Genomic DNA, 14,288 nt, shown 5'->3' with positions numbered 1-14,288 from the left:
TTATTCAAAGTTTCGGCTAGTAGCCTTTGTCAAGGTATAGTTTCACAAGAATAGAGAATAGTATAAGTAAGTTTAATTTGTTGAGGTTGTTACGTTTCATGTTAGAACCCATGTTCTTAATTAGTCACTCATTGGATGCTCTAATCTCATTGCTCTGAGCTGTGTACATTTACCATCTTTACTTATACTATTCTCCATTCTTGTGAAACAAAGGCTACCAGCCGAAACCTTGGTGAATAAATATTCAGCCTATGCTTCAGTGAGTGTGCAGTTGTTTTCCTTCTATTATTCCCCTGAGTTACCTTTATCAGCATGGCTTCCTGAACTGCCGGCACCTCCCTGATTACCAGGGATGTCCTGGAGGCTTTCTGATCTGGTCGTTTCTCCCTGTTCACCTTCCTATCACCCGCCACAGCTCCAGGATACCTGCCCACCCTGGACTCTGTTTTGTTCAGGGTGGTGCCTTCTGGAAGGGGGGATGGAGTACCGTCACAATCTCCATTCACCAATCCAGTCACCTCAGGAGTAAAATACTGTAATTTCTTTATTACTTTGCAATCTAATGGTTATTTTTCTTAAATGAGACTGACTCAAGGATGCATGCAGCCTTCAAATGTGACCTCCAGATTCCTAAATTGAGACACAGCTATTGTTTCCCAGAATTCCTCCTGGCTCACACTCCACAATCACCACACCTATCTGTGATTACCCTCATCAGCACATTTCTATTTAAGCTCACAAGTCAGTTTACCATTTGTCTGGTCTTCCCATTCCTACCAAGAACTACTAACTTGACTACCTACCTTTGAGAAACTTACCTGTGCAATCCTTTTTTCAGTTTTCAGACATCTGTCATCTCCAGCGATCCATTTATCTCTCATCTCCAACTGAAATAGTCAACGTGTCCTTTGTTATCTGCATACCTGCAATGTCCAAAACCACTTGTTTTGGATATTACCTGTTGTTCCATTTTTCTGTTCCATGACAATAAAAATATTTACATCCCTTATCTTAAAGGGTTTGACATGTGATGTTTATAATTTTATAAAACTTTTAATTTTGAGAATGTTACTAGATATGCAGGTTACTGCAGGTTTTGCACTTGCACCAAAAGTGCACGCACCACTAATCTACGCAAGTGGCATGCACATAAGCCACCTCAGTCTCAGGCGGCCTGTGAGTTAAAAGTACCAAAATTACTTGCTTACTGTGCTTAAATGGTCAAACACACAAAATTATGTCAAAATGCCCATCTTGGCGAATATTCAGTTAAAATCAGTTTTGGAATCTAATTATTTGAGAAAGATAAAGCAAGTTGTGTAACAGTATATTGTATCCATTAATAAACTCCTAAAGTGACAGCAGTTTAATATTCCTGCGGCTGACTGTCATGTTAATAAAAGAACAAAAGACAATCACTCTCTTCTCTTGACTGAATAACTTTTGAAACTAATTGTAAGCATTAATTAATTTTTTTTTTTTTAACAATGAAGACTATCCAGGGTTATTTTACATTTGATTGATTTCTGTTCTTTCTTAATTTCTTCTACATTTTCACTTGATGAGAAGTCAATGCAAAACCTTTTTCTTTGGATGGCCCCTCTCTGGCATTGGTCCATATCTTTTTGTGGGGACTTTACGTTTTGCATATGGTAAAAAAAAGTTACATTGAGCAAACAAATGAAAAATGAAAACTTTTAACTTTGTTAGGTTAGGTTAGGTTACTTTATTAATACCCGCAGGTAAATTTGTTTTGCAGTATGATGATATGATGAGTAAAAGGGCATCCATATCACAAAACAAAAACAAAACAAACAAAAAACAAGAACAAAATAACAATTACATGATACATGTGCTCAAGGCTCCACCACTCAAGACTTATAGTACATACATAAACCTGTACATTCATATACAAATACACATCTCTACATATATACATATACCTATATCTATATAAACATACATACATACACAGATAAAAACCCTATTTATTATTCAACACTGTTAAAACAGCAGGAATAAAGCTGCTTTTATAGCTCTTTGTTCTGCATCTTGGGACTAAAAACCTCGAGGGAAGAAGCTGAAGCTCACTGCGAGATAACAGATAAACAATGTCACACAAAAATAAACAGATGCTAAAACTTAAGTACAATAAATAATATTACATAAAGTTTCATCACTTACATGTTTTAAATGTGTCATCATGTATTCATTCATTAATAACATACAGTATTAACAAAAAGTGTAAATTAATTTGTTATTTATTTATTTATTTATTTAAGGATAGCCCCTTGAGATGATCCATCTCTTTTTCGAGGGGGTCCTAAAGCACAAGGATAGCTGTTACATGTACAACATCACAATACATCCCACATTATACAACAAACACATAACAAAAACACATATCCAATAAATGACTAACAATTGTCCTGCTTAACACGTCTCCAACCCTGTTCCCTCAGAATCCTCACCTTTTAATGGTGACAATCTCTTTTACATTGGATAAACATTAAGTCACTGTCCTTTATAAGATTTAACATAATTCATACAGGTTATTTGGTATAAATTATTATAACATATAAATACTTCTGATACATATACAAGATAGACATTCATCTGTAATAAGAATACCAAACATGGGAATAATGATATTAAAAACATTTATAATATGGCACATCAATAACAAGTGCAAGGCATATTTAAATAGAAGTATAATGAGGATTTATACAGTTGTAATGTCGTTAGAGAACGGAGAGCAGCTGGCAAATTATTCCAATCTGACGGAGCCTTAAAGCAAAAGGCCTTCTTTCCAGTTTCTCTTTTGTTAATTACCACAAATGGTCAAAGCTATGTACTTCAACTTCCAGTTGTCTGCTTTGATTAATCATTAGCTAATGATTTGTAAATGAATCATTATTATGACTTTACTTGTTGAGACACATGAATATTAACTAATTGTTAAGTAATATATCATTATGGTTATGGGTTTTGACATCCCCTCAAAAGGTCTGTGGGGCAGTTGCACATGCAGTGAATGTAATGCCAGTCAATGTGTTTGAAGGATGGGTAAGTTGGGCTGCACACTAATATCAGCACACCAGAATCTGAACTACTGACCGCTGTCTACACTGGACATGAATGACCATTGCAAATCTGTTTGTCCTTCATAAAAGAAATAGTGCAAGAGCTTGGAGTACATCAGAAATAGAATGTGGCATCAGTTTACTGTTGGGGTTTTGTTGTGTCGCATAGTGTCGCACCTCATCTAGTGTAGTATCACTGATTATAATGGGTTCTATTGTCTTTGTCCGGGCTAGACAGTGTTGTGAGTGTTAGCCTGCCGCATGTTCTCAGGGTTCCACCTTTGAATCCTAAACCTAAAGTTTAATCTGACATATTCTAGTGCTATGAACAACAAGGTACTAGATGTGGCAGTTCATCTGGCACAGTGTAGCTAATCCTGGATGTAGACAGCTGGAAATTGAAATCCATTGCTTAGTGTGGATGTCAAAACCAAAATGACATATGAATTAGTTAATAGTCATGTGCCTCAACAACCGACAAGATTATATTAAATTAGAATTAAACAAAATTAGAATTGATAAGGAGTTTAGTTTTAGCCTACATGAACAAATAGCAGAATAAACAACAGAACATGGATTCATCATCATCACATACCTGCAGTGCTTCTGTGAATGGAAAAAAAGTATGATTAAATTATATAAAAGGAATAAAAAGCCTATGTCTATGCACAAAATTTATTTCACTTGAATAATCAACATATTAACAAAATGAAAGTGGAAAAAAAATGCGACAATAGACTAGGCTATATGAGTTTCAGTTCATTTTTGAGAAGTTCACAGAAAGGAAACCGAGAAGGCAGAAAATTCTTTATTTATTTTTATGAGCAATGTTTTGTTTATATTGTGAGTGTACAAAAATAATAGGCCTATTTAACCCTTTACAGATTCAAATGGTGTTACATATGTGACCGTAAATGTGCGAGTATTTTAAGTTGTTTCTGCTTTTGTAAGAAAATTCAAGTGATCGCGCCGGCGCCTCATGCGCACACGCATCAGTTTTAGTAACTTGCCTGTTAATTGTCAAAATAACATACGCTCAACCAAATATATAAAAAGTTACACTGCTCATTTTGTCTGTGTACAATAAAAGTGTTTAAATAATAAATATAGTTTAGCCTCCAAATACATTGTGAATATGGAAACATTTGGATTTGCCAAATTAGATAGGTAGGTTATTGTTACGGTCGCCGTCATGTTTGTTTGTTTTTGGTTTGCATTTTGTCACGTGTTCCTTTGTTCTGTTTCCCGCCACATTCAGTCACCATGGACACTCATTGGACCACGCCCCCTTGTTAAGCTTGTTTGTGTCAGTGTATTTAAGTTCCTGTCTGTGTTCAGTTGTTTGTTGGGTCTTGTTTGTACTTGGATGTGCTGGTGTATGCTCTGCTCTGGATTCTGTGTTTCTCCTTGTGGATTATCAAGTAAAGACTTATTACACGTTACTCTTCCTCGCCGTGTGTTTGCTCTACCAGCATCCGTAACAGAAGACCTGACCCAATACAGTTGCGGCGTGAATTGTCGTCAGTGTTTTGTTTTGTTTGTTCCGTGTTTTTGGTGAGTTTGTTTTTGTTTTTCCTGCACTATGGACCCTTTTTTTTCTGTACAACTGCTTTGCCTTGAACAGAAGGAATGCTCCCTCGAGGCACACTTGGAGGATTTTATCCGTCTGGTACCATATACTGCTTTCCCATACAGCTGCCTCTGCAGCTTCCTATATGCCGGCCTCAACACTGCCACCAAAGCACTGCTGTCCAGGGAAGGGCCTCGAGGGAGCTTCATGGATTATGTCGAGTGGGTGCTGGTGTCCTGTGATTCACCGCTCACAGTTCACATCATTGACAACAACACCAGCCCCACCAGCAACCCAGTGCCCAGCCAACAACACCCCTACTGCGAGGATCGACAGCCCAAGCCCACCGCAGGCAACGAGAGCCACTCCGCCGCGACGTACACGCCAGCGCACACAAGAGCGACCGAGCTGAACATCGCCATGGAGCCTAAGCAACGCGTGCCTGACCAGGTGTGTGAGCCGGCTGCCACTACCATCGCTGAGGGAGTCTTGGTGGAGTTCGACGGGATGGAACCAACCCCCCACCACTGAGAGTGAGTGTTCGGCCACCGCACTGGAGAGAATTTTATTTGATGTTGGAGAGGTTGTTTTGTTTCCCCCTCTGTTATCTCCTGAGTCTATCTGTCCATCTCCCCTCTGGTTCCGCCCAGCCCTGAACTGTCCGTCTCCCCGCTGGTTCCGCCCAGCCCTGAACTGTTCATCCCCCCGCTGGTTCCGTCCAGCCCTGTGTCGCTACACTCCGGCCCTCCACCCCTTTGTCTTCGGCTAGGTCCCCCCTCCCTCAGGCTCTACCTCCGCCCTCGGTCGCTCCTGCTCACCTTCAGCCCTCCGGATCTTTACCACCATCTCGGGGGGGTCGTCACTACGGCTACGTCGCAGCCGCCCAGATCTTCAGAGTCCCTCCACTACATCGGCTCTCTGGCTTTGCGGTGGGCTTCATCATCGTTTTATAACTTTAATTGTAAGAATTAATCTGTATTTACTTTTACAATAAAGACTATCCAGTGTTATTTTACATTTGATTGCTTTCATTTCTGTAATATATCTTACCTGAATAAAAACCTACTTAACATAAAAAAAACTTAGTTTCATAGCTCTTTTTATTCTATTGCATTTATTTGTGCTATGTGCAATTTCTTTATTTGTTCTTATTTTATTACAGACTTTTTACTTTTTTTTTTTTTTTTTTTTTTTTTTTTTTTTTTTTTAAATGATAAAACTTTGCGTTGAAGAAAAGTAGATGTTTGTATATGCTGTCAATTACAGTTCATAGAAAGGAAATCGGAATTGGCAAAAATTGGTAACAGCTGGTCACACTAACAAAAAAAATAAGAATCGGCCAAGAAAATTGCAATCAGTGCATCTCTATTTTTCTATTTATGTAAAATATAAATATTTCTGTTGCAACCTTACCAACTTTACTATGTCCTCCACTCATTTGTCACAGCTTTGAGCTGGTCACAACACAGTGTAGTATTTAGGATACAGAATTACTTAACTTTTAATATTGTTGTCTTGCTTATTATATATTTTTTTTTTCAGTGTCAGACTGATTAAACACAATGTGTGTGGGAACACTTGTAAACTAAAACCTTAGCAGGAATGAGGAAGCTGCTTTACAGACACACCTGTTTTGTACACGTCACTCAAACACAGAACCAGGAAACGGGAATCACCTGAGTTCAGAGTTACCTGAGTGTAGTTGAGCTGTTGTGTGTTTGTGTCTCTGTATTAATGCAGTAAAATGGCAGAAGCCAGAATTTCTCAGGATGAGTTCATGTGTCCAGTGTGTCTGGATCTCCTGAAGGATCCAGTGGCCATTCCCTGTGGACACAGTTACTGTAAGATCTGTATTACAGACTGCTGGGATCAGGAGGATCAGATGAGAGTCTACAGCTGTCCTCAGTGCAGACAGACCTTCAGTCCAAGACCTGCATTAGGTAAAAACACCATTCTGGCTGAAATGGTGGAGAAACTGAAGAAGATTAAATTTCCTGCTGACTCTTACGCTGGAGCTGGAGATGTGCAGTGTGACGTCTGTACTGGAAGAAAACACAAAGCCATCAAGTCCTGTCTGGTGTGTCTGAACTCTTACTGTCAGAATCACCTTGAACAACATGAGAGTTGGTTTAAAGGAAAGAGACACAATCTGACTGAAGCCACTGGACGACTGCAGGAGATGATCTGCCAGAAACACGACAAGTTCCTTGAGGTTTTCTGCCGCACTGATCAGGAGTGTATATGTTTGCTGTGTACGATGGATGAACATAAAAACCACGACACTGTATCAACTGCAGCACAGAGGACAGAGAAACAGGTATGAACTTAAAGAGGTCCCATTATGCTCATCTCAGGCACATAATTTTGTTTACGGGGTCTACTAGAATACATTTAGTCATGTGACATGCATGAGCCAGTGACGTTTGATGAAGTGCAAGAGAAAATCATACAAGTTTGAAAAGACATGAGGATGAGTAAACAATGAAAGAATTTACATTTCTGGATGAACTATCCCTATAAAACTAGACATTGATGAAATAATGCTGACACTTATGACTGAACCTATAACCTTATCATGAAAGATCTTTAACCCTCAATCTCAGCACTTCACTGATACTGGATTCATATCTGTTTACTAGATGATTTATGTGATGTTTCTCCTGTCTCCTGTTTCTCCTGGTTTGTCCTTTAGCACCAGCTGAAGGAGACGCAGAGGTGGTTCCAGCAGAGGATCCAGCAGAGAGAGAAAGATCTTCAGCAGCTGAGAGAGGCTGTGGAGTCTCATAAGGTGAGTCTGGAGAAGAAGAGAAGTTTGAGAAGTCTCAGTCAGGACTCACTGAAGCCACTGTGTGATTGTGATGTGTGTCCTAACAGCGCTCTGCACAGACAGCAGTGGAGGACAGTGAGAGGATCTTCACTGAGCTCATCCGCTCCATTGAGAGAAGCCGCTCTGAGGCCACACAGCGGATCAGAGATCAGGAAAAGACTGCAGTGAGTCGAGCTGAAGGACGACTGGAGCGACTGGAGCAGGAGATCAATGATCTGAGGAGGAGAGATGCTGAGCTGGAGCAGCTTTCACACACACAGGATCACATCCATTTCCTGCAGGTAACAGAGATCTAGAAGAACAGGATCATAGTGGACTTGAGCAAGAGACTCACAGAGAAACATTTCATGAGAGCAGAATGAGCCGTTGACTGAAGTGTTGATCTGTGTGTTCGGTTATTATATAATCATCAGTCAGACTCTCATCTGATCTTCTTCTTTTGAAAGAGACAAACTTACAGCTCTAACATGATATAATGAACATGAGAAGAATGAATCTGATGCTGTGAAAGTGCTGGATTGAGGAGAGTTACTAAAGATCAACAAGAGCTGCTTAAATCTGACAGTAGTGCAGGTTATTGGCTGAAGTGTGGAGGTGATGAGCTTTGATTTCTGTTTTCTGTAGAGTTTCCAGTCTCTCTCAGCTCCTCTTGAATCTACAGATGTAAATGACGATCCCTTCAGTTCTCTCTCCTCTTTTGATGTTGTGAGAGAATCTGTCCGTCAGCTGAGAGACAAACTGGAGGATTTCTGCAAAGAGGAGCTGAAGAAGATCTCTGACAGAGGTAAAGTCCTGGAGATTCATCTGCTCTCAGAAATGATCCTCCATCATCTCATATCATGTAGAAGATCATATTAGAAATGTCTTAGGAACGGATGCAGGGATCATTTTCTCTTGACATGATAATCACACTCTTCATGTCTGTTGATTTCCACAGTCACTTTCACCAACATTGTTCCCAGAACCAGGAACGACTTCCTACAGTGTAAGTCACTAAGAAAACAAGCAGAAAAACTCACTGAGTGTGTTCATGTTCTTCCTGTAGAAGGAGAAAGAAAACATGACAGAAGAGTTTTCAGTTTTCATGTAAATTAGTGTTTTTTAATGGTTGTTGACAGAATCACTGATTATAATGGGTTCTATGTGCTTTTGACACAACATGTTGCACCGTTCATGTTTTTGTTTATTTGATCCCAAAATACAGTAAAAACGAATAGCTGGAAGATTATAGTTCCAACATGAAGGTTTAACGATACAATCCAATAGACAGGCGAACAGGCAGCAGCACAAACACTGAACACTGACGAGACCGAACAGAGACTGAATGTGAAGGAACAACTTAAAATGAACATAATGACGATTATTACTAACACACAGCTGACACATCTGAACCAATAATGACAATAACCAAGGAGACAGATGAGTTGTGGGAAACTGAACAAAGCAATGTGACAAATGAAAACAAACTGAAGGTCCATGAAACTGAAACTAAACAGAGTAGAACGAGACAAAATAATTTTTGATGAACAGAGAAATATGATCTTCGGTCAGAAAGAATGAAATAGAAATATGAAATAAAAATAGAAATGTGAGTTGTTTTAAATTATATAAAATAGAAATGTTTATTATCATTATAATGTCTTTACTGTCTTTAAAAAAAAAAATGCACATTTACAGTTTGGGATATAACAATGTCATACTTGTATCCAAAAAAGGAAAGATTTGAAATGGAATGAACTTGTGACTTTAACAAAGATGTGAATCAGCACTAAACTGAGGATTCAGTATATTCTTCAAAAACAGGAAATCTATGAATAAATATGATTATTTTTCACTACAAAACAATTAAAAAAATACAAGATTTAGAGGTAAAACCTTTGGGGAAACAGATAGAAATTTAAAGAAAGCTCAAGCTCAAGATCACCAAAGTCTAAAATCACCAACATTACAGACCTAGACCTACAATGCCTAACTTTATAAATCAAATACACTTATTGTTGAATCAATTTAATGGACCCTTGCTGAACTAAAGTATCAGTTTCTTTTAAAAAGATTCATACTGACCTCAAACATTTGAATGGTGTAAATATAATAATAGGCCTTTAAATTATAATAAACACAGAATAATAACCAACATTAATATTCAGGGAAGACTGATTAGACCGGCCCAAAAAACACTGATGTAAATGATGATTTTCACAGGATATCTGATAAACTGTACTGAGACACTGATGATATATTGAACATGAAGAGTGCAGAAACATTAAAAGATCAGATTGATAATTCCTGATTCTGATGTGTTTTATCTCCATCAGATTCCCATCAGTTCAATCTGGATCTGAACACAGTGAATAAATCCCTCCGTCTATCTGAGAGGAACAGAGTGATTACATACACTGACACAGAGCTTCAGTCCTATCTTGATCATCCAGACAGATTTGATGTGTTTTATCAGGTGTTGTGTAGAGAGAGTGTGTGTGGACGCTGTTACTGGGAGATTGAGAGGAGTGGTGAATATGTGCGTATATCAATGTCATATAAGAGCATCAGGAGGAAGGGACGGGGTAATGACTGTGTGTTTGGATCTAATGATCAGTCCTGGAGTTTGAACTGCTCTTCCTCCAGTTACTCATTCAGACACAATAACATAGTGACTAAACTCCCAGTAAAGTCCATCATCAGCAGTAGAATAGGAGTGTATGTGGATCACAGTGCAGGAACTCTGTCCTTCTACAGCGTCTCTGGAGACACAATGAGCCTCATCCACACAGTCCAGACCACATTCACTCAACCGCTCTATCCTGGGTTTTATGTTTATATTGGATCATCAGTGAAACTGTTGATGAATCAGAATAGAGAGATTCTACCCATAATGCTTTGAGCTCATGATGAATCAGTAACAGTGAGATGTTATAGAGTATCTTATTTTCTCTTCATTACATTAATACTACAGTTGAACTTCTGTCAGTGAAATAACATGTTAGAATAAATGTGTGTAATTGTTACGACCTGCATTCTTGTATTTGCTATGTGTTTGTCCCCTCTTGCTCTGTCTGCTTTCTAATAGGTTGTCCAATAATGGGGTGTACACTTGTCATTGGCGGTTCAGACAAGGCGTGGTCTTTATAAGGACGCTGCCGGCTTTCAACATGAAGCTCATTGTTGGTTTGGTCGTGTTTGGGTTAAAGGGGTGGTTCAGTGGGTTTTTTCTAGGCTTGATTGTGTTTTTGGGGCACAGTTTAACATGTCTTAATGCTTAGTTTTTTTGAAAACACTGTGTTTTTCATATATTTTACCTTTATTCTACACCTCTCTTCCCATTACCATTTGAACGGCCGGATCCCTACAAAATACGCAGTGTGCTCAGATTGGTTGGCAGGTTGGTAGCTGGCCCAGTGTATTGTGATTTGCTGAAGCGTCCGGAAACACCACGCCCCTTACTATTTTAGTTGTTACCGGTTACGTGGGCTTCAGTGGAAATGTAAATAATGGCGTCTATATTGCTGTATCAAATTGAGCCGAATCAGACCCAGATGAAGAGGGTCAAGCAGAACCTCTGCAATCACTGCTTTTAAAGGACGTTTATGAATGGTATTTCATTTTTGTATTTGTGTCAAAGTGTTTAGATATTCTGTCACTGCTGTTTGTTAGCTTTCAATATACAGTTTTTATCTTTATTTTCCTGATTAAAGATTTACTGAGGCCGAATACATGACTGAGTAGTCGCATTTTTGTAAAGGTAGCGTTTAATTTATAGCAACAACTTGTCTACGAACATAGAAGTTTGTTGGTGTTTTTTTAGAATTTAGCAAACGTTAACTGGCTACCGAAGCAAAAACGAGTTGCTCTTTGTATATGTCCTTGATGCAACCAAAAATAGCAACAGAACTATACGTTTAAAAGACATGTACAAACAATAAAACGTACTTACAGTTTGAAGCCAATAAACAGCAGCTTCTGCTTTTAAAGTGGGAACTGTTTCATCTTTCAGTAAAAGCCTTTGTGCAAATCCAGCATTGAACTTGTGTAGATTCTGGAAGCTTCTTCAGCGCCGCATCCAGTGTAGAAAATATCACAGATTATAATGGGTTCTATATCTTTTGACACGTCCGGTGTACACAACTCTTCCGCTTCCATTATGCTGCGCCACATGGCCTCGCCCACTTTGTTGCGTGTTCCTGGGGGCGTGTTTTGCAGGGTTTATGATGTCACCAACCCAGGAAGAAGCTTGTTGTAGTCCAAACCGGTCGTTTTTGTAGGCATTAAACTATGATAAATTTAAAAGACAATATCTCCGTTTGCATTGAACTTTCAGCGCTGTAACTTTGCAGATACTGTTTATGCTCAAGCAGCAACATTACACACTAACTAAAGTTTAAAAAGTGAAATCGCATTGAACCACCCCTTTAAGAGTTCCTGGATCCCTCCTCCTGCCGATGATCAAATGTGTTACTTTCAAGTGAAAGTGTACAACCTGTTGATCATGTTCAATCATTCGTAAAGTTATGTTTCAAGAACGTGGAGTGTAGGGGTGTCCTGCCCCTGTTGTGCTTTGTTTTTTGTTAGGCAGTTAGAGAAGTTAAATGTATTTTATTTTGATATGTACTTATCATTTATTTAGTCCCTTTCTCCTTTCCTTTCTAGATTTGTTTTGTTTGTTATTTTGGCCTCTGGACACCCTGAAGAGAAGCTTTCTTTCACTTGTTATATTTTTTAAATAAATCTAATCTTTTTCCTTGAATAGTTTTGTGTATTTGTTTGACTATTGACCGGAGTGATTCATAATTGGGATTCCACTACCACAACCCAGTTTCTTTATTATGCCCTGTTTGGAGTTTTTCGATTTCCCCTATGTGGGGTGTAATAGTAATGAATCCTCATATAGACAATAAGATCAGTGTGTGTGTGTGTCATGATGAGTGACGTGTGTATCTGTGCTTTTCTCAAGTTCTGTTTGTGATGATGGAAATCACAATAATTCAGTTCTTACTGTAATGTCACATAAATCATTTTTATTATATAACTATCAAAATTACCTTCAATTGAAATGATCACAAATACGATTCATTAAAATGTATCATTCAATAAAAAATTTAATTTGTTGTAAAATGCATATATTTTACATTTATTAATAAATGCTGATGATAATCTGACAACTCTGAGAAAAGATAAAACAACAAGTATTGAGTCAAATCATCATCAGTTCAATAAAGGCTACACTTCAGACCTACCACTAGGTCCCGTGCATTTTGAAAACTTGGTGGGGCAGCATAATATGATTTATGATTCATAGGTTTATGAAAGGACAAACACACAGAAAAACTCCTGGTGAAGTGACGTTATTATAAAGATGGCGTTTATTAAAGAGGAGAGTGAAGACATAAAGATTGAAGAAACATTCAGCGTGAAACAAGAAGAAACTGATGAACAAACAGGTTGGTTTCATTCTCAAAGCTGAACTCAGTCCAGCTCTACAGAAATGAGTGATATTTGTGAAGAATGTCCTAATTAAAGTGTTTTTATTTGACATGGAGCGGGTCAGCTATGTTAATCACATGACCAGACAAATACTAATGCTGTCTTCCACCTGAGAAGATCCTGCTTCCATGTTTGGTGTTCGTTATTATGATGTGTCGCACATTAAATTAATAATTCAGACAACATTGTTTTCTGTAAAATTAAACCCCAAATCAATTTCTGAATAAAAAACAACGAAAATCATTAAAGAGTCAAATTCAGTGTTAAATGAAGCATCAGAAGTTGATCGAGGACAAGTGTTTCTTCTCCTGAACTTCATGAAGCAGAAACACGCGTGAGATGTAAGAATAACATTAAATTGAAATTGTAACGGTTATCATTTTTTTTTTAATTTTGCTCTAAATGTTCAAAAAGGACTGACACACATTGAAATTATTTCACCAAGTTACGCCAAACCCCCTGATGGAAGAAGAAAGCTGTTGTGTTTACAACTGTGACAATAAGTGTGTATCAGGATAAACTTAACGCTTGATTTATAAAAACGTGAGAAGGATGTGAAGTTCATGAGTGTAAATGCTTTCAAATATGTTTGAGAGTTTTACATGCCGGTCTGTTATTGTAGGCACATCGACTTTACAGTTTCACTCCCCTAAACATGCTGAATAAAACAAACCGTGATTGGTTGATTTACATGTCAATCAGACGGCCTCTGGTTGGTCCTCTGCCATTTCGTCTTAAACTTCTTATTGAGCATAGAAAAATAATGGGGAAGTATAATCAGACCCCTCTAAAAGAGGCTTATCCCCTATCAATGAATCTCTAGTGACGTCCCTGCAGGTTTGACTCTGTTGACTGTCGTAACCAAACGTGACGCATGAATGCTGAATGGAGAATGACTGACAGCCGCAGTGGAGGAAGAGTTTCTTTGACTGATACTCAATCTGGCAAAAATTACAGTATCAAAGCCGATACCGATACTTAAATTGGATCGCTGCATCCCTAGCCAAAGTTTAGCTCCAACCTGCTCCAACACACATACCTGCAGTTTTCAAATAAGTCTGAAGGACTCGATTAGCTGGATCAGGTGTTTAATTAGAGTTGAAGCTGAACTGAGTTTGACACTACTGTTGTGTCAGTGTTCTGTTTAGCCAAAGTGAACAGTGCAGATAACTTCAAATGAAGCCCATCAATGCTTGCAGACTATTGCTGGACAGTGACAAGAGACGCTCCATTTAATGAACACAAGAGACAAGCCAAGACGCAACACTTTTGTTTTTGCCCCCATTTTTCATGAGCTGAACTCAAAGATCTAAGACTTTTTTTATGTACA

The 14,288-nt window shown here is 38.4% G+C and overlaps 1 protein-coding gene across 1 annotated transcript; it reads left to right on the top strand.

The window, feature by feature from the left end:
* Nucleotides 1-6,373: 6,373 nt before the first annotated feature.
* On the top strand, nucleotides 6,374-10,331 carry LOC125244918 (tripartite motif-containing protein 16-like; the record flags this gene model as incomplete). The annotated part of the gene is made up of 6 exons (XM_048155312.1): nucleotides 6,374-6,970; nucleotides 7,346-7,441; nucleotides 7,528-7,761; nucleotides 8,105-8,264; nucleotides 8,418-8,465; nucleotides 9,796-10,331. Coding segments are annotated over exons 1-6 (1,647 nt in total), but the record flags the coding sequence as incomplete, so codon positions are not given.
* Nucleotides 10,332-14,288: the final 3,957 nt, after the last annotated feature.

This window comes from Megalobrama amblycephala, linkage group LG14 (assembly GCF_018812025.1).
Source record: "Megalobrama amblycephala isolate DHTTF-2021 linkage group LG14, ASM1881202v1, whole genome shotgun sequence".
Lineage (NCBI taxonomy): Eukaryota > Metazoa > Chordata > Actinopteri > Cypriniformes > Xenocyprididae > Megalobrama > Megalobrama amblycephala.
The sequence above is the reverse complement of the archived record's forward strand: the minus strand, read 5'-3'. Positions and strand labels throughout refer to the sequence as shown.